Source organism: Pseudophryne corroboree, chromosome 2 (genome assembly GCF_028390025.1).
Source record: "Pseudophryne corroboree isolate aPseCor3 chromosome 2, aPseCor3.hap2, whole genome shotgun sequence".
In the NCBI taxonomy this organism is placed as follows: Eukaryota; Metazoa; Chordata; class Amphibia; order Anura; family Myobatrachidae; genus Pseudophryne; species Pseudophryne corroboree.
In genome coordinates, this window is record NC_086445.1 from 990,980,042 (window position 1) to 991,001,483 (window position 21,442).

General features: G+C 48.0%; 1 protein-coding gene across 2 annotated transcripts in view; it reads right to left on the reverse strand.

The window, feature by feature from the left end:
* Positions 1–1,178: 1,178 nt before the first annotated feature.
* MAP3K7CL (MAP3K7 C-terminal like) overlaps positions 1,179–21,442 on the reverse strand; it is a 177,693-nt gene continuing 157,429 nt past the window's right edge. For both annotated transcript variants that reach the window (XM_063956434.1, XM_063956433.1), the window contains exons 3-5: positions 11,082–11,143; positions 8,763–8,878; positions 1,179–4,698 (exon numbers count right to left, since the gene is read on the reverse strand). In XM_063956434.1, coding sequence (XP_063812504.1) covers positions 4,524–4,698; positions 8,763–8,878; positions 11,082–11,143 — 353 coding nt within the window. In that variant the 3' untranslated portion in view covers positions 1,179–4,523. The remainder of the gene's footprint in view (positions 4,699–8,762; positions 8,879–11,081; positions 11,144–21,442) is intronic.

The following is a 21,442-nucleotide window of genomic DNA, read 5'->3' on the forward strand; positions in this document are numbered from 1 at the left end:
CACAGTACTATGAGACATGGTACGGGAAAAAAAATGGGTATGGGACACCCAACACCTGTGATACCTCTCCCAACCACCTAGACATACCCTGCCAACCCTGGGGGTATTACAGTGAAGTGCTGGGGGACAGGGGAGGGTGAAGGCGGGCAGTGAAATGCTGTGAGGCTAGGAAAGGGAGAAGGCAGGCAGTGAAGTGTTGTGGGGACTAGGAAGGGAGATAGTGGACGGTGAATGCTGTGAGGACAGGGAAGAGAGAAGGCGGGCAGTTAAGTAATGTGGGGACAGGGGATGGTGAAGGTGGGCGGTGAAGTGCTGTGAGGACAGGGGAGGGTGAAAGTGAGCAGTGAAGCTCTGTGAGGATAGGGGAGGGAGAAGGCAGGGGGTGAAGAGCTGTGAGGACATCAAAGGGAGAAGGCAGGCGGTAAAGTACTGTGAAGACAGGGAAGGGAGAAGGCAGGCGGTGAAGTGCTGTGAGGACAGGGGTTGGTGAAAGTAGGCAGTGAAACTCTGTGAGGATAGGGGAGGGAGAAGGTAGGGGGTGAAGCACCGTGAAGACAGGGAAGGGAGAAGGCGGGTGGTGAAGTGCTGTGAGGACAGGGGTCGGTGAAAGTAGGCAGTGAAGCTCTGTGAGGATAGGGGAAGGAGAAGGTAGGGGGTGAAGTACTGTGAAGACAAGGAAGGGAGAAGGCGGGCAGTGAAGTGCTGCGGGGGCAGGAGAAGGTGGGCAATGAAATCAGCAGCTAGCTAGCAGTAACAGTAAGCAGATGGAATTGGCGTGCCCATATCAGTATCAGGTGATGCCGTTGCGTGGCCGCTCACGTGGAACATGCCTAGAGCCGGCCCTGGCTGCCAAGTTAGGAGAGAGGTGTTTCGCAAACTCAGGCAGAGAATGCTGATGGCTTGTCAGACTTGCCGTGCATAAATACCCAATACGGATTGGTGGATTCATAGACAGGAGTAGGGCCAGCGACAGCTCAGCAGTTCACTAGCAGCTTTTTCACCTGTGTCAGAGCATTATCTTAAAGATGTGGGAGGAGCTACAGCTGTGTGTAATGTACAGTAATGATGGGGTAATAATACTTAACTTTTTAACAGAGATGCAGGGTATTTACAGCGTATTTAACCTTCAAGATCCACATCTTTTTATTTTGGGTTTAATGATTCATTAAAACATGAAATAAAAACCAAGAAGATAACCTTTAATAATAATTTTTGTAATTGTCCTCTCACATTCAGTGTATAATTTAACATGTGTACACCAGTGAATTATACTTATGCAGACTAATATTAAAACAATGTATAAAGGTGTGATGATTTTTACTGTTCCCCCACCTACTCACCAACATTCATGGGAAAGCAGCCTACCAATTCATTAGAAACTAGGGACATCACTGAGCCATGATGCACACGGGGGCCTAATTCAGATCTGTTCACTCGCTATTTTTTGCAGCGCATCGATCAGATAGTCGCCTCCTATAGGGGAGTGTATTTTAGCTTTGCAAGTGTGCGAACGCATGTGCAGCCGCCTTGTACAAAAACAGCTTGTGCCGTTTCCAAGTAGCTCTGACCTTACTCAGCCACTTCGATCACTTCAGCCTATTCGAGGCCGGAATTGACGTCAGATACCCGCCCTGCAAACGCTTTGACACGCCTGCGTTTTTCCAACCACTCCCAGAAAACGGTCAGTTGCCACCCACAAACGCCCTCTTCCTTGCGAACGGCTGTGCGAATGGTATCTTCGCTAGAACCAGTGCACAGCAACGATCCACTTTGTAATCATACGGCGCGCCTGCGCATTGCGGTGCATACGCATGCACAGTAGTTACCTGATCACTGCACAGCGAAAAATGATAGCAAGCGAACAGATCTGAATTAGGCCCACTGTACCTCATTGAGGTTACTAGTGAATTGAAAGGCTGAAAATTAATTAATTCCACAGAATGGCTGAGTTAACTTTGTGTAGGTGACAGGTACATTGGGGGTCATTCCGAGTTGATCGCTCGCTAGCAGTTTTTAGCAGCCGTGCAAACGCTATGTCGCCGCCCACTGGGGAGTGTATTTTAGCTTAGCAGAAGTGCGAATGAATGTATCGCAGAGCGCATGCAAAAAATGTTTGTGTGGTTTCAGAGTAGCTCAAAACCTACTCAGCGCTTGCGATAATTTCAGCCTATTCAGTTCCGTATTTGACGTCACACACCCGTCCAGCGAACGCCCAGCCACGCCTGCGGTTTTTCTGGCATGCCTGCGTTTTCCCAAACGCTCCCTGAAAACGGTCAGTTGACACCCAGAAACACCCACTTCATGTCAATCACTCTGCGACAACCAGTGCGACCGAAATGCATCGCTAGACCCTGTGCAAAACGACATAATTCGTTGTGCCCGTACGTCGTGCGTGCGCATTGTGCCGCATACGCATGTGCAGAACTGCCATTTTTTTTGCCTGATCGCTGCGCTGCGAACAAATGCTGCTAGCGATCAAATCGGAATGACCCCCGTAGATAGATAACATTCCCACATTTGACAGTCTACTCCCCAATAAGAGTATACACCTGGAAATTATAGGGCGAGACGTGTAAGTGCCACTAAACATAGTGCCACAGCTCACAGCAGCTGACGTACATACAGTATCTCTAAAAATTAATTCTGTTTAGAAGAAAGAGAAAGAAAAAAAAACACATTCACAGGTTTATAATTAATCAAATAAGTCAGGTTTCATTAAATTACCATTACATTTAAATAATACATTTTCCTAGCATATAACTTTTCATATGTTGTATAAAATTAAATAGAATCATACTTACTATTTTTTGTTTTTTTTTAATGAAAGAAATTATTATTATGATTTGATTTATTCCTTTAAGTTGCTCGAGTATTACCTTCCTGTAACCTGTGAAATGTTTCCATGTTGGGGAGCATCCGAATAAACCAATAAATATTATACAAATGACGGCTGTGTTTCCAAGCACACAATGTTCACTTTATATTTAATTTCATGTAACATATTAAAATTATTTGTGTTTATTATACTTCACCTTTAAATAAAGATCATAGAGGTTATTTACAAACAAAATTCAAAAGTGCAAAAACCCATAGCAACCAGCCTGAGGTTTACACTCTTTAAGGCTCATTAGTGCGGAGGTGCGAAGCGCAAATATCCTTTTTTGTCCGAGTGCACCCGATACTGGCCCCCATTCCGAGTTGATTACTCGCTAGCTACTTTTTGCAGCCGTGCAAACGCATAGTCGCCGCCCACGGGGGAGTGTATTTTCTCTTTGCAAGTGTGCGATCGCATGTGCAGCCGAAAGGGACGAAAACGTTTTTTGCAGTTTCAGAGTAGGTCTGAACTTACTCAGCCCTTGCGATCACTTCAGCCCGTCCGGTCCCGGAACTGACGTCAGACACCCGCCCTGCAAACGCCTGGACACGCCTGCGTTTTCCCTACCACTCCCAGAAAACGGTCAGTTGACACCCATAAACACCCTCTTCCTGTCAATCTCCTTGCGATCGGCTGTGCGAATGGATTCGTCGCTAGAAGCATTGCACAGCAACGATGCTGTTTGTACCCGTACGACGCGCGTGCGCATTGCGGTGCATATGCATGCGCAGTAGTAACCTGATCGCTGCACTGCAAAAAATCGGCAGTGTGCGATCAGCTCGGAATGACCCCCATTAATAGGAAGTGCATTCATTTGCAAGATATGGTTCTCTGTCTCTGCTGCGCCACCCAGTGGAAGGAGTGGGTAGCACACTGAAGGTGTTCATTGCTAACTCTACTTAATGCCTCAATATGCACAATTTTCATTTTGCTGGAGGATGTTATTTAAATTAGATTAAAATTCTAATAGGGACTGCTATGGATGGGAAAACGGGGAGCTGCATGAAGGCTGCCAGGTACTTGCATAGATGGACAGATATATACATTAGCATAAGTTAGTAACTCTGGCTGCCGCAGACATCCGTACTCGCAGACGGTTCTGCGACAGACTGAATGAGGCCCTTACTTTTTCTGTAATCTCTGCAGGTCCGGCTGCACTTCTGTAGATGCCCTGCGACCAACATAATAAAACACACAGAAGTCACGTAATAAGACATTCACAATATCCACTTCTCAACCCAGGAATAATTTAAGACATAAATGAAGCTAAAGGGGGCTGTATCTCAAAAGACAAACACACACAGCTTTGAAATGCGCTAGGCAGGTAATCGGTCGGGGCGCACTTGCGCGCAAAAATAAAATGTGCGGGTCTGTGTTTTGTTGTATAATCTTATTGTCTGATTATTGTCTGAAGGTGTCAAACCTAAATGTTAGGGTGTTGCTTTGGGTTGCTGTACATCTGTAGTGTGCTAGTAAGTACACTCCAATGTTGCTCTCAATCTCTGTCCTTCACTACTGATAGTGCCGCCACTTATGCATCACTGAGTAAGTGTTGCGTAAGTTGTTGCGACACATTCACTTTTTCTTTTTTTAAATAAAAGTGCTGGTGTGTTGATGACTTTGTACCAGGCTGTGTGTCAGGTTACTGTTAGGACGACCCCTGACGTTTCTGATACTGGATTTTCAGTTTCTCTAGTTGCTCTTTGCAGCGGGAATGAGCCAGGTTGAGGCTGTGGTTCTCCTTGCTGAGGTCCTCGTACTCTTCCGCTAAGTGAGAAACATCTGAATTTTCGAATTGATCCAGCCTGGCGATTAGCTCCTTTCTGGAAAGAAGAAATTAGAAGAGAGAAACCTTAAGTTGACGTTCTTCTGTGTGTCCCCATGAGCAAGCATTTGTGTCAAGGGAGTAGCTACCATAAGTGCAGGGAGTGCAGCTGCTATGGGGCCCAGAGCTGAGAGGGGCCACCTTCCCTGTCACAGTTCCATGTGTTATATACAAGGGCGTAGATACCATAGGTGCAGGCAGTGCAGCTGCTATGGGGCCCAGAGCTGAGAGGGGCCACCTTCCCTGTCACAGTTACATGTGTTATATACAAGGACATAGCTACCATAGGTACAGGGAGTGCAGCTGCTATGGGGCCAGAGCTGAGTGGGGCCACCTTCCCTGTCACAGTTACATGTGTTATATACAAGGGTGTAGCTACAATAGGTGCAGGGAGTGCAGCTGCTATAGGGCCCAGAGCTGAGAGGGGCCCACCTTCCCTGTCACAGTTACATGTGTTATATACAAGGGTGTAGCTACAGTAGGTACAGGCAGTACAGCTGCTATGGGGCCCAAAGCTGAGAGGGGCCACCTTCCCTGTCACAGTTACATGTGTTATATACAAGGGTGTAGCTACAATAGGTGTAGGCCAGGGGTGTCAAAGACAAGGCCCGCGGGCCAAATCCGGCCCGCCAGACCTCGTCTGATGGCCCGCGGTGCCGCCGCCATGAAACCCCCTTCTCCCGAGTGCCCAGCTCGGGGGGGGCGGGGTTTCGCGGAATGACGCGATTGCGTCGTGACGTCACGGCGCAAACGCGTCATTCAACGAAACCCCATCGGAGGAGGGAGCCGCGCAGACGAGGAGGGAGAGGCGGCTGAAGAGCGGCGAGAACCGCTTCAAATGTAAGTCAGCCCCTCTCCCTTCCTCTCTTTCTCTCTCTCTCCCTCCTTCCACCACCTGCCGCAATGTGTAAAATGGGGACCTGTACCTGCCGCTATGTGTAAAATGGGGACCTGTGCCTGCCACAATGTGTAAAATGGGGACCTGTGCCTGCCACAATGTGTAAAATGGGGACCTGTACCTGCCGCTATGTGTAAAATGGGGACCTGTGCCTGCCACAATGTGTAAAATGGGGACCTGTGCCTGCCACAATGTGTAAAATGGGGACCTGTACCTGCCGCTATGTGTAAAATGGGGACCTGTGCCTGCCACAATGTGTAAAATGGGGACCTGTGCCTGCCACAATGTGTAAAATGGGGACCTGTACCTGCCGCTATGTGTAAAATGGGGACCTGTGCCTGCCACAATGTGTAAAATGGGGACCTGTGCCTGCCACAATGTGTAAAATGGGGACCTGTACCTGCCGCTATGTGTAAAATGGGGACCTGTGCCTGCCACAATGTGTAAAATGGGGACCTGTGCCTGCCACAATGTGTAAAATGGGGACCTGTGCCTGCCACAATGTGTAAAATGGGGACCTGTGCCTGCCACAATGTGTAAAATGGGGACCTGTGCACTATAAAAGGGGGCACATGGCTGGGCACTATAAAAGGGGGCACATGGCTGGGCACTTTAAAAGGGGGCAGATGGCTGGGCACATATAAGGCAGGTGGAGCGGTAAATTTTGGATAGACCTACAGATACAACCGGCCCTTTGATGGGGACCAAACTGCTGATGCGGCCCCCGATGAATTTGAGTTTGACACCCCTGGTGTAGGCAGTACAGCTGCTATGGGGCCCAGAGCTGAGAGGGGCCACCTTCCCTGTCACAGTTACATGTGTTATATACAAGGGTGTAGCTACCATAGGTACAGGCAGTACAGCTGCTATGGGGCCCAGAGCTGAGAGAGGCCACCTTCCCTGTCACAGTTACATGTGTTATATACAAGGGTGTAGCTACAATAGGTGTAGGCAGTACAGCTGCTATGGGGTCCAGAGCTGAGAGGAGCCACATTCCCTGTCACAGTTACATGTGTTATATACAAGGACATAGCTACCATAGGTACGGGGAGTGCAACTGCTACGGGGCCAGAGCTGAGTGGGGCCATCTTCCCTGTCACAGTTACATGTGTTATATACAAGGGTGTAGCTACAATAGGTGCAGGGAGTGCAGCTGCTATGGGGCCCAGAGCTGAGAGGGGCCCACCTTCCCTGTCACAGTTACATGTGTTATATACAAGGGAGTAGCTACAATAGGTACAGGCAGTACAGCTGCTATGGGGCCCAGAGCTGAGAGGGGCCACCTTCCCTGTCACAGTTACATGTGTTACATACAAGGGTGTAGCTACAATAGGTGTAGGCAGTACAGCTGCTATGGGGCCCAGAGCTGAGAGGGGCCACCTTCCCTGTCACAGTTACATGTGTTATAATATATACAAGGGTGTAGCTACCATAGGTACAGGCAGTACAGCTGCTATGGGGCCCAGAGCTGAGAGGGGCCACCTTCCCTGTCACAGTTACATGTGTTATATACAAGGGTGTAGCTACAATAGGTGTAGGCAGTACAGCTGCTATGGGGCTCAGAGCTGAGAGGGGCCACCTTCCCTGTCACAGTTACATGTGTTATATACAGGAGCATAGCTACCATAGGTGCAGGGAGTGCAGCTGCTATGGGGCCCAGAGCTGAGAGGGGCCACCCTCTCTGTCAAGTTACATGAGTTATATACAAGGGTGTAGCTACAATAGGTGCAGGGAGTGCATCTGCTATAGGGCCCTGAGCTGAGAGGGGCCACCTTCCCTGTCACAGTTACATGTGTTATATACAAGGGTGTAGCTACCATAGGTGCAGGGAGTGCAGATGCTATGGGGCCCCGAACTGAGAGGGGCCCACCTTCCCTGTCACAGTTACATGTGTTATTTGTGCGGTGGGATAGTATCTAAAAATATCCACATATTGTGTATTGTTATTTGGTGCAAGCATCCTTTTATTGTGCAAAACTGTTTTGTAACGTCTCCAGTCAAAATAAACTGCAGGAATGCTAAATTCTGCTCCTTCTTTATGACAAAATGACCTCTCTGCACTATATATATTTATATATATATATATATATATATATATATATATATCATGGCACACAGAGGGCCTAATTCAGAGGTAAAGGCTGCTGCGAATGTGTGGTGTGGCCAGCTAAGCGACTATTTGGCCAGCTGAGCGTCTGGTAACCATCCTGATGGGCCTATATTTATGAGTCCTGGAGCTGAAGTCCCATCTGCCCCAATGTTAATCTGGTCCTGAATATTATTTATTTAACAAGGGGGCCCGTGCTTACAGTGCCCGCTCTTGTGGTAATATATATGAAAGTGCACTGCATGCTGGCACTTGTAGTGTCATATGTATGGGCACTACATTTTCACATTGGAATGCACTGCCAGTGTTACTAAGGGTGGGCGGGGGGGGGGGGGGGGGGTGCTATTTTGTATTGCTTCAGGCTCTCAAGGGGGTATTTTCACTCAAGTTTGAGTTGAGGTGTTGCCCATAGCAACCAATCAGACTCTAGCTATTATTTTCTAAAAGGTGCGAGATCAGCGGTTCCAACCTGTGGTACGCGTATCCCCGGGGGTACACTGCGGACTGCTCAGGGTTACTTAAAAACAAAGCCAGTAATGGCAGAAGTCTCCAACGTCCCCCCGGCGCATGCGCTCGGAGGTCGTCGGGAAGTCCTGAAAGTGTGGCGCCAAACACCGCCTCCATTTCCCGGGCTGCTGGAAGCGTGACTGTGATGTAGTCACGCTCCCGCAGCTGAAGCAGAGAGGATCCTGGGGGCTGGCTGGGCATGTTGTATAGGTCGCTGTGTCTCTGTCACCGCTGCGTCTTGTTTTCTTCTTGCTGGCGGGGGGCAGGTAGGGACCGAGGCGGCAGGAGTCAGGACTTGAAGGTAATTGAAAGAATTTTAATCACTCAGTATTGTGAATTCTGTAGAATTGAATATGAATATGTATATTTATGGCTATCTGACTGGTTGCATCAGACGCAAACATGTCAGGTAAAGCCCAGCCTGGCGTAGTCGGATCTAATTCGACCACACCAGGCCAGTGGTTAAAGTATCTTCCCCCGCTGTAGTGTACCTGACTGTCGTAAAGTAACCCTATGAAGCCTAAATTATGTTAACCCTTAAACAACGTACTTCCTTTCTTCTAGGAGCGCGATTTCTCTCTTCACTTGGTGGTACTCCTCTGCAATTTTGCAGTGCTGTTTAAACACCTGCATGGACTCCTTGGAAGTGTTACATGGCGGAAGAGGCTGGAAGCAAAGATGAATATAATGCATCAATGTAGGACAATGGCTGAAAGAGAGTAGTATACACGTATGTAATCCTATCTTTTCTATGTTCTCTGTGAGTATGGGGGCAGAGGGGCTTTCCACTGCTGCCCTATGGTATCGTAAGGCTCCATGGAATATAGTATGAAGTTAAGAGGTACAATTTACTGAAGTGGAGTATCGTATTATAGCACTATGGCCTCTATGTATTAGTACCTGAAATAGTGCCACCATTATTAATAATCCAGATTGCGATGGGAATAATAATTTTTTACATGATTTGCCCCACTTTGTACGAAACATGTCTAATGGGACTGCCCATTTCCAATCCCATCCTCCGTCAACCCCCCACCAATAGCAGCAACTTATACTGTATATAAGAATAACTTGGATTTTTAACAACAATCTGGGACGATGCTGGGGGCCTTCTGCCGGCCCTATCAGATGGGGGCCTTATGCCAGCCAATCAGGCTAAGAAATGGGGGCCTTCTGCAAGTCCAGTCTGATGGGGGCCTTCTGAAAGCCCATCAGACTAAGAAATGGGGGGCCTACTGCCTGCCCAATCAGATGAGAGCTTTTTGTCAGCCCATCAGACTAAGAAAAAGGGTCCTTCTGCAGGCCCATTTTGACCTCGAATCACGTAGCTATCCATACTCTATTCTTATGACCATCATGAGAGGCCCATCTGGACAGATGCTGCCGCTGACCCCAGTAGGGTATAAATCAGACTAAACAGAGCCCTAGAAGGGAGTGGCTTCTAGATCTAATAGAGCAAGGTGGGCATATTACTGACATACGTTCTTTCCCGCTCCTAAGCTGGCATCAAATGTCAGGCAGGAATGGTTTTCGTGAAGAAAGATGCTAATTGACAGCCTACATAACCCATAGGAGATGTACTAAGCCTTGAAAAGTGATACATTTCACAGTGATAAAGTACCATCCAATCAGCTCCTAGCTGCCATGTCACAAGCTGGGTTTGAAAAATGACAGTTAGGAGCTAATTGGTTGGTACTTTATCACCGTGAAATGTATCACTTTGCAAGGCTTAGTACATCTGGCCCAACTGCAAACAACCCTCTCCACAAAAGCCTTAAGATGCCTCATAGGTACACTAACTATCAATAAAACCAACCCAAACCCCTATTCCTGTTGTTGTAGTCAGGGATAGCCGAAGCCCTCACAGAGGAAGTGGGAGCGGCACAGGAAGCTGGTCTCACTGTCCACTGTCCAGGAGCTCTACCTAAATTTCAAGAGTCTTTTAGACATTCCCAATGCCATCTTTTCATATGGGCTCAATTGACAGTTGCCCAAGGGTCCCAGGAGTAGAAGGGCCCTAGGCTGATAGCTGAGGGTCCCCTTTTTACAGGGGTACCCACAGCAGTGACTTCAAAGCAGTGGTCCTCATCCAAGCCTGTTAATTGCTCTTCCCAGCCAGATATCTCGGGTTGTGTCTGAGTTTTTCTATGGGTATACTCTAACAGCTGGGACTCTCCTCTTTCGGTGGACACTGGCAGCTTGTATCTACTATGCCCAGACCAAGAGATATCAGCCTTCCAGCAGCTGGTCCCATGTGGTATGTAGTTTTATCATTTTGTCAGGGGATTGCTCTGGCTCCTGAACTGTGATCCGCAACTCCCCAGTACCTCCTGAGGTGGGACTCTCTAGTTTTTTTTATCCTATTGATAGCTAAGAAATTCCAGGAACTGGAGATATCTGCAGTCAAGCAAACTGCCCTCCCACCAGAAAATGATGAATAGTAATCCCACTCCATTATCCACCCCTCCGCTGCGTATTAATCCCCCACCCACCCCTTACCACCCTGGAACGGTGGCCCCTTCATTCAGCCCCTACACTTTAGTGTTCTACCTCCCTCCCCATCTCCCACCACCTGTGCAGTAAAGGAGTAATTACCAGAAATGACTGCTCCAGGTCCTACATCCTGAGCGGAAGATAGAACACCCCCTACCACCCGTGGGACATCAAAGCTGCCGCTGATAGCACCTCCTACCTCTACCACTGGAGGATGGGTAGGGGCCACAGTGCATTGCTTTGCCCAGGGACCTACACTGCTGTTAAGATGGCCCTGGACATACTGAGAGAACAGGCAATTAAGTGTTAAGTGCACGTTGGCATAACAAGCCCTCATGTGGAAATTTCCTTAGAATAACTTGCCATCCATGCTTACCTGAAGCTGCTGATCTAGATTTGGGAAGGAGAGGGGGAAGGAGGTCTCTGCAGACGATTCATCTGTAAAGAGTGAAGACAGTTAAACCACACTTTTGCAAAATGAGTTCTGCCCAGAATATTTGCAATGAAAGCAATGCTACTCTGAATTATTTTGAAAAACAAATGATGTTCTGTATCACTATTCATGATTAAGGTGTATATTTTTTATTAACATTATTTTTTCCATAAATGTGAAAATGGGAGTTTTCACACCCTTTTTCACATTATTTTAGTATCACTTAAATGTATTAAAGGGCTTTTGGAGCAGTTTTCATGAAAAACTGCTCAGAACCCTTCAATTTTTTTTAGTAATCAGATCGCAGTTCCCATACTAAATGGGCGAATTTACTGGGAAAAAATTGTGAAAAAACACAGCAATGAGCCCTGTGATAATTATGTCAGCTCCAGCTGGTGTTATCACAGGTCTCACTGCGATATGGCCGGCACCTGTGAACTGTGTGTCGGATGGACAGACAAGCTGATATCAGTTAAAAAAATATATATATATTATTTAAAAAAAATATATACTTACATTCCAGGTGATCAGTGATCTCCTCCGACTCCAGTCTTTTGATCCCCGGGCATCTGACACTGTAAACCAGAATTTGCAGCAGTTTGCAGCGTCAGATGACCGGGACACAGTGCCGGAGCCGGAGATCACAAGACCGGAGCCGAAGGAGCACACCGGACCACCAATCACCATGTAAGTATGCGAGGAAGGGAGGGGAGTATCATCGCGGGGGAGGGGGTAGTTGCAAAGGGGGGGGGGAGAAGGTCGAACCGGCAGCAGCGGTAGGGGTGAAGGCGGAACACGTGCAGCATACAAAAAAATACCCAGATAAGGCTGCGGAGAGGCATCACAGGGACAGAGCTTGCTCGCAATTATTATTGATACATCCATGCAATATAATCAATAATCACATTGAGAGTTTGGTTGATTTTATCACCTGTCATTCACAACTCAGGATGCGGATGGTGATAAATCGGTCCTAATTATACAAGCATAGGGGGTCATTCCGACCTGTTCGCACGCTACCGTTTTTCGCAGCGCAGTGATCAGGTCACTACTGCACATGCGTATGCACCACAATGCGCAGGTGCGTCGTACAAGTACAAAGCGGAACGTTGCTGGATTGTACGAAGAATCCATTCGCACAGCCGATCGCAAGAAGATTGACAGGAAAAGGGCATTTATAGGTGTCAACTGACTGTTTTCAGGGAGTGGTTGGAAAAATGCAGGCGTGTCCAAGAGTTTGCAGGGCGGGTGTCTGACGTCAATTCCGGGACCGGACAGGCTGAAGTGATCGCAAGCGCTGAGTAAGTTCAGACCTACTCAGAAACTGCACAAACTATTTTTGTAGTGCTCGGCTGCACAGGCGTTCGCACACTTGCAAAGCGAAAATACACTCCCCAGTGGGCGGCGACTATGCGTTTGCACGGCTGCAAAAAGTAGCTAGCGAGCGATCAACTTGGAATGACCCCCATAGTCCCTTATCTTAATGGTGCTCTGTGCTGAAAGAATTGCTTGGGAATCCTAGCAAGTGTTGCCCACCAGGGGCAGTGTTCTATTTAAGTATATTAACAAAATGGATACTATCAAGCCTGTGATTTATTTATTCAGATAATGTTTTTATTTTTGACCACAAATAGGTTTCTATTAGGCGCTGCTTTACAGACAAATTAACGAAGCTCCGAAATGTGAAGCCATCTTCAGACGGTATTAGCCACTGTAGCCTATGGGCTACATAATGCATAATATACAGGGAGTCCTTGTGGCCTATGGCACATGTGTGGTCATCAGACCGTGCATGCACAGTATGGCACTGTAATCCTAAAAAAGAAGTGAAGTGATTGCATTAGCGATCACGGCACTTCTAGCACATGGCAGGGATGCATGGATGGACTACGGCACGCGTGGAAAAGGCCTCACGGCTAGCCCCCGCATAAGCATGCTGGCTGAGCAGAACGTCGGGAGGTGGAGCTACTTGGCTAGAACTTCACACCTTTCTGGCCATTGGGCCTTCTGGCATGTGTTAGAAATGGCAGATGGGACAGTCCGGCCATGCAGGTATTAGCCTCTTTAAAGACCGCTGTCCCTGGATGTGATTTTTCATACATTCGTGCAAACCTTCATTTCTTATTACCATGATAAGTGGTGATATGAAATTATAATGATCTAATACCCCTTTTCCACCAAACTTATAATCCGGGTTATTGCCAGGGCAACCCAGGTCCAAGTGTGGTTGGAAAGGGTCTGAGAAAAATAACCTGGGTCACGTTACTGAGGTATCCGTTCCTTGTAGCTACCAGGGTCGAACGGTGTGGTGTAAACTGTAAACGCTAAAAGCATAGGGAGAGCCTCCTCTAGGAGATGATATCATCTCCATGGACCAGCAGTGGGAAGACCTGCTAACCCGGCTCCATCCTGCAGTGTGAACGGGGTTTCGTGCCGCTGTGACACTGCTTAAACCATGTTCAACTACCCAGGTCGGACCTTGGTTTTTTTGGGGGAGGGGTTGGTGGAAAAGGGGTATTATTATTAGTGATGAGCGGGTTCGGTTCCTCGGAAACTGAACCCCCCCGAACTTCACCCATTTTACACGGGTCCGAGGCATACTCAAATTCTCCCGTATGGCTCGGTTAACCCGAGCGCGCCTGAAACGTCATCATCCCGCTGTCGGATTCTCGCGAGATTCAGATTCTATATAAGCAGCCGCACGTCGCCGCCATTTTCACTCGTGCATTGGAAATGTTAGGGAGAGGACGTGGCTGGCGTCCTCTCCGTTTATTCATTGTTGATGCAAATATTTGTGCTTACTTATATCTTAATTGTGGGGACTGGGGAGCAGCTGTATATTAATAATATAGGAGGAGTACAGTGCAGAGTTTTGCTGATCAGTGACCACCAGTATTATACGTTCTCTGCCTGAAAAAAACGCTCCATATCTGTGCTCAGTGTGCTGCATATATCTGTGCTCACACTGCTTAATTGTGGGGACTGGGGAGCAGCTGTATTATATAGCAGGAGTACAGTGCAGAGTTTTGCTGACAGTGACCACCAGTATACGTTGTCTTGCAAAACAGTGGGTAATAAGGAAAGTGCTCGTGCGCAATGAAGCAGCTGGAAGGGGTACACTTTCCCGAAGGATCCCTCACCCTTCACCAAAGGTGCAATAGTACAAGAAATAATGGAAAGTGTAACTTATCCTGCGCTTGGTCTTTGTTTCAGAATGGCAACACTCAGACTACCATTATTCAGTATATGTTTTTTAGAACATGCAAAGAAAATTTAGGGAGATGGATATAGTGAAGCACAATTTAATACAAATCAATTCATAAACAATACATATAAAATTCATAGGTTGGTAAAATAATTTATACTTCGCAGGCTTGCCTACCCTCCCGCATTCAGCGGGAGGCTCTCGATTTTTAAAGGAGCCTCCCGCTGCCCCGCAAACCTTGCCAGCCCTCCCGGATTCTAGCGTTACCTCCATAAAAACGCTGGGGGCGGGGCCTGCACAGGAGATGTGGTAGTCGTTCTGCTGTGCGGTAGAGCCGGGTAGTCTGAGCGGAGGCAGTGTCGGGGGAACACCCAGCGGTGCAGCCCGTAGGGCTGAAACACACTATCCGGCTTTTGCCGGCCGGGAAAAAGCCGGACGGCTTTTTCCCGTGCCGGCATTGTAGTTAACAGTGTGAGGGCTAGGGTCCCTTCACACTGCACGGCCCCGGCCCGGCTGCCGGGTTGCAGCCGGGTCTCACCACTGGAAGGTCCGGCGGCCGGGCGGCCGCCGGGCCGTCTTTGGAGCCAGTAAACCGTGTGTGTGAAGGGGAGCTTTCACACACAACGTTTTTTTCTGAAGCCGTGTCTGACGCTGCGCATGCGCTCAGCATCCCACACGGCTCAAAGCCGTCCTGTGTGACAGACACTGCCGGTTTCTCCCGGATGGCAAAAAGCCGGACAAACTTTGTCCGGCTTTTTGCCATCCGGGAAAAACCGGAGTGTGTGTTACAGCCCGTACAGTGAAGCACAATGAGCCGGCAGGCAGGGATCTGCTTCACTGTGGCTGGCCCCGCCCACCACACTCTGAGTGCACAGCATGTAACAGCCCAGCCCCAGCCTCCCTCTTCCTGATCCTAGATGGATGTGGCTGCCCTGACCTGCCTTCCCACACTGACCACACTGTCCCGGGGCAACAAAGCTACAGTAAGTGGGTGTGTGTGTGTGTGTGTGTGTACTGGGGTTAATATAGGGGAGGGGGGCTTTGTATTAAGTACTTTAACGTGGTGATGTGGGTCAAATGAGGGGGGGGGGGGGGTTATGTATAATCAATATGTGTGTGTATAATATCATATGGTGCAGTGTATTTTTGGTATAATATGAGGGGAAGAGTGGTAGTGTATAGTGCACTATATATTGTTGTGTGTACTGGATATATTATGGGGGAGAGGGGCTTGTGTTATGTAATATGGTGCTGGGTGCACTGGGTATAATATGAGAGGGGGTTGTGTATAATACAATATATATGGTGCTATGTGTACTGTGTCTGTTATGGGGGAGGGGGGCTGTATGTGGTAGTGTGCACTGTGTGTGTGTGTGTGTGTGTGTACTGGTGCTATGTGTCCTGAGTGTACTATGGGCTAGGGAGGTGGGCTGTATATTATGGAATATGTGTGTGTGTGTGTGTGTGTGTGTGTGTGTGTGTGTGTGTGTGTGTGTGTGTGTGTGTATATATATATATTTTTTTTTTTTTTTAATATATATATATATATATATATATATATATATATATATATTATTATTATTATTTTTTTTCCAGTAAACGGATACAGGTGCACTGGTAAATCCAGTCCACAGGACACCAGTCCGGGCTCAAGCACGTATGCTTAAAAACCGCAGCAAATCTCTCCTTAAATAACTCCGAACTCCAAGAGTAAAATCTTTCTAAAAACAAGGATGAAGAGAGATTGCGCTCATAGGGGGTCACAGTTGATCGCTCACTAGCAGTTTTTAGCCGTGCAAGCACATTGTTGCCGCCCACCGGGGAGTGTATTTTCGCTTTGCAGAAGTGCAAACGCTTGTGAAGCAGAGCATCTGCAATCCTTTTGTGCAAAACAAGACCAGCCCTGTAGTTACTCTCCGTGTGCGTTGATTGATTGAGAAACAGCTTTTGACGTCACACACCCGCCCAGCCACGCCTGCGTTTTCCCTGACACGCCTGCGTTTTTCTAAGCACTCCCTGAAAACGGTCAGTTGCCACCCAGAAACGCCCCCTTCATGTCAATCTTCCTGCGTTCGGCCGTGCGACGGGAATCTTCGTTAGACTCTGTGCAAACCCACGATGCTCATTGTACCCGTACGACGCGCCTGCGCATTGTGGTGCATGCGCAGAAATGCTGATTTTTAGCCTGATCACTGCGCTGCAAACAACGGCAGCTAGCGATCAACTCGGAATGACCCCCATAGTGCAGATCAATTTTTATTAAGTAAAACAATATCACAGGACAGGTCAGACAATGATGGTAAGACTCGTACCCTGATCACTCACACTGTGGGCTGGTTACTACATGGTAGAATGTACTCCACAAGGCTAATGCTGCATACCGCCGTCCGCTACCCGGGACCATACACCGCACCGCCGGCTGTGGATAACGTGTTGGGGCGTTGCCTGCCAGACGCTCTATTCTCAATTTGAATTGTTCATTCCGAAAGGTCCCGTGGCACGGTGTCCTGACGGGTCACGGCTGTTATTCACAGCCGGTGGCGCGGTGTATGGTTCCGGGTAGCGGACGGCGGTATGCAGCATTAGCCTTGTGGAGTACATTCTACCATGTAGTAACCAGCCCACAGTGTGGGTGATCAGGGTACAAGTCTTACCATCATTGTCTGACCTGTCCTGTGATATTGTTTTACTTAATAGAAATTGATCTGCACTATGAGCGCAATCTCTCTTCATCCTTGTTTTTAGAAATTATACTGTATATAATATAAATTTACCCATGGTGCACGGCCAGTGTTGAAGGTGAGTGCCTGCACCTGGTCCCACTCTCCCCTCCGTGGCCCCACTCTCCTCCTTGTGGTCTCACTCTGCTCCTTGTGTCCCCCACTCTTCCCCCTGTGGCCTCCCTCCCCACTGTGTCCCCTACTCTCCCACCTGTGGCTTCACTTTCCCTACTGTGTCCACTACTCTCCCCACTGTGTCCCCTACTCTCCCCTCTGTGGCCTCACTCTCCCACCTGTGTCCCCTACTCTCCCCTCTGTGGTCCCACTCTCCCCACTGTGTCCCCCACTCTCCCCTCTGTGGTCCCACTCTCCCCACTGTCCCCTACTCTCCCCTCTGTGGCTTCACTTTCCCCCCTGTGTCCCCTACTCTCCCCCCTGTGTCCCCTACTCTCCCCCCTGTGTCCCCTACTCTCCCCCCTGTGTCCCCTACTCTCCCCCGTTTCCCCCACTCCCCCTCGTTTCCCCCACTTCCCCCCGTTTCCCCCACTCTTCCCCCTGTGTCCCCCACTCTGCTCCCTTTGTCCCCCACTCTCCCCCCTTTGTCCCCCACTCTCCCCCCTGTGACCCCACACTCCCCACTGTGTCCCCTACTCTTCCCCCTGTGACCCCACACTCCCCACTGTGTCCCCTACTCTTCCCCCTGTGGCCCCACTCTCCCTACTATGTCCCCTGCTCTACCCTCTGTGGCCCCACTCTGCTCCCTGTGTCCCCTACTCTACCCCCTGTGTCCCCTACTCTACCCCCTTTGTCCCCTACTGTCCCCACTGTGGCCTCACTCTACCCCCCTCATGTTCACACACCCCAGTTTTCCGTGACCACGCCCGTGCGTGCACACTATACCACCAAGAGTTGTTTTCTGCTTGCACCACCCTTAGTGGCAATAAATACGCCCAAACGTGGAGCTAGACACGCTCTTCGGGCGGAGTGTGGCACACCCTCAACAGCGCGCCGCGCAAAGCATTCTGGTACCACCTGAAATCTCCCTGAAACAAGTTTTCAAAAGTAGGCAAGTATGATTTATAGCAGCATAATATATTGCACAGTCTCCAATGGGGAAAACAGATGAGTAATTACCAAATCTTTCAGAACTGTAAACAGTTCTTATCCAGCTTGCGGGTTTTATATTTAAAGAGGATCCCGGTAATCCTCTATCTCCACGCTTGGCTGGAACAGGATGGCAAAATCCCCAATATATTGTCCCGTTTTGCTGTGCGCTCACCAACGCGTTTCCACCCCAAAACAGGGGTCTTTTTCAAGCGTGGAGATAGAGGATTACCGGGATCCTCTTTAAATATAAAACCCGCAAGCTGGATAAGAACTGTTTACAGTTCTGAAAGATTTGGTAATTACCCATCTGTTTTCCCCATTGGAGACTGTGCAATATATTATGCTGCTATAAATTATTTTACCAACCTATGAATTTTATATGTATTGTTTATGAATTGATTTGTATTAAATTGTGCTTCACTATATCCATCTCCCTAAATTTTCTTTGCATGTTCTAAAAAACATATACTGAATAATGGGAGTCTGAGTGTTGCCATTCTGAAACAAAGACCAAGCGCAGGATAAGTTACACTTTCCATTATTTCTTGTAGTATACGTTGTCTGCCTGAAAAACACTCCATATCTGTGCTCAGTGTGCTGCATATATCTGTGCTCACACTGCTTTATTGTGGGGACTGGGGACCACCAGTATATTATATAGGAGGAGTACAGTGCAGAGTTTTGCTGACAGTGACCACCAGTATACGTTGTCTGCCTGAAAAACACTCCATATCTGTGCTCAGTGTGCTGCATATATCTGTGCTCACACTGCTTTATTGTGGGGACTGGGGACCAGCAGTATTATATAGGAGGAGTACAGTGCAGAGTTTTGCTGACCAGTGACCACCAGTATACATTGTCTGCCTAAAAAACACTCCATATCTGTGCTGCATTGTAGTATATAGTAGGAGTACAGTGCATAATTTTGCTGACCACCAGTATATAATATATAGGAGTACGGTACAGAAGGCCACTGCTGTACCTACCTCTGTGTCGTCAAGTATACTATCCATCCATACCTGTGGTGCATTTCAGTTTTGCACAGTTTGCTGACCACCAGTATATAATATATAGCATTACGGTACAGTAGGCCACTGCTGTACCTACCTCTGTGTCGTCAAGTATACTATCCATCCATACCTGTGGCGCATTTCAGTTTTGCACAGTTTGCTGACCACCAGTATATAATATATAGCATTACGGTACAGTAGGCCACTGCTGTACCTACCTCTGTGTCGTCAAGTATACTATCCATCCATACCTGTTGTGCATTTCAGTTTTGCACAGTTTGCTGACCACCAGTATATAATATATAGCATTATGGTACAGTAGGCCACTGCTGTACCTACCTCTGTGTCGTCAAGTATACTATCCATCCATACCTGTGGTGCATTTCAGTTTTGCACAGTTTGCTGACCACCAGTATATAATATATAGCATTACGGTACAGTAGGCCACTGCTGTACCTACCTCTGTGTCGTCAATTATACTATCCATCCATGCCTGTGGTGCATTTCAGTTTTGCACAGTTTGCTGACTACCAGTATATAATATATAGCATTACGGTACAGTAGGCCACTGCTGTACCTACCTCTGTGTCGTCAAGTATACTATCCATCCATACCTGTGGTGCATTTCAGTTTTGCACAGTTTGCTGACCACCAGTATATAATATATAGCAGTACGGTACAGTAGGCCACTGCTCTACCTACCTCTGTGTCGTCAAGTATACTATCCATCCATACCTGTGGTGCATTTCAGTTGTGCGCAGTATATATAGTAGTAGGCCATTGTTATTGATACTGGCATATAATTCCACAAATTAAAAAATGGAGAACAAAAATGTGGAGGTTAAAATAGGGAAAGATCAAGATCCACTTCCACCTCGTGCTGAAGCTGCTGCCACTAGTCATGGCCGAGACGATGAAATGCCATCAACGTCGTCTGCCAAGGCCGATGCCCAATGTCATAGTAGAGAGCATGTAAAATCCCAAAAACAAAAGTTCAGTAAAATGACCCAAAAATCAAAATTTAAAGCGTCTGATGAGAAGCGTAAACTTGCCAATATTCCATTTACGACACGGAGTGGCAAGGGACGGCTGAGGCCCTGGCCTATGTTCATGGCTAGTGGTTCAGATTTACATGAGGATGGAAGCACTCATCCTCTCGCTAGAAAAATGAAAAGACTTAAGCTGGCAAAAGCACAGCAAAGAACTGTGCGTTCTTCTAAATCACAAATCCCCAAGGAGAGTCCAATTGTATCGGTTGCGATGCCTGACCTTCCCAACACTGGACGGGAAGAGCTTGCGCCTTCCACCATTTGCACGCCCCCTGCAAGTGCTGGAAGGAGCACCCGCAGTCCAGTTCCTGATAGTCAAATTGAAGATGTCACTGTTGAAGTACACCAGGATGAGGATATGGGTGTTGCTGGCGCTGGGGAGGAAATTGACAAGGAGGATTCTGATGGTGAGGTGGTTTGTTTAAGTCAGGCACCGGGGGAGACACCTGTTGTCCGTGGGACGAATATGGCCATTGACATGCCTGGTCAAAATACAAAAAAAATCAGCTCTTCGGTGTGGAATTATTTCAACACAAATGCGGACAACAGGTGTCAAGCCGTGTGTTGCCTTTGTCAAGCTGTAATAAGTAGGGGTAAGGACGTTAACCACCTCAGAACATCCTCCCTTATACGTCACCTGCAGCACATTCATCATAAGTCAGTGACAAGTTCAAAAACTTTGGATGACAGCGGAAGCAGTCCACTGACCACTAAATCCCTTCCTCTTGTAACCAACCTCCTGCAAACCACACCACCAACTCCCTCAGTGTCAATTTCCACCTTACACAGGTAAGCCAATAGTCCTGCAGGCCATGTCACTGGCAAGTCTGACAAGTCCTCTCCTGCCTGGGATTCCTCCGATGCATCCTTGAGTGTAACGCCTACTGCTGCTGGCGCTGCTGTTGTTGCTGCTAGGAGTCGATCGTCATCCCAGAGGGGAAGTCAGAAGACCACTTGTACTACTTCCAGTAAGCAATTGACTGTCCAACAGTCCTTTGCGAGGAAGATGAAATATCACAGCAGTCATCCTGCTGCAAAGCGGATAACTCAGGCCTTGGCAGTCTGGGCGGTAAGAAACGTGGTTCCGGTATCCACCGTTAATTCAGAGGCAACTAGAGACTTGATTGAGGTACTGTATCCCCGGTACCAAATACCATCTAGGTTCCATTTCTCTAGGCAGGCGATACCGAAAATGTACACAGACGTCAGAAAA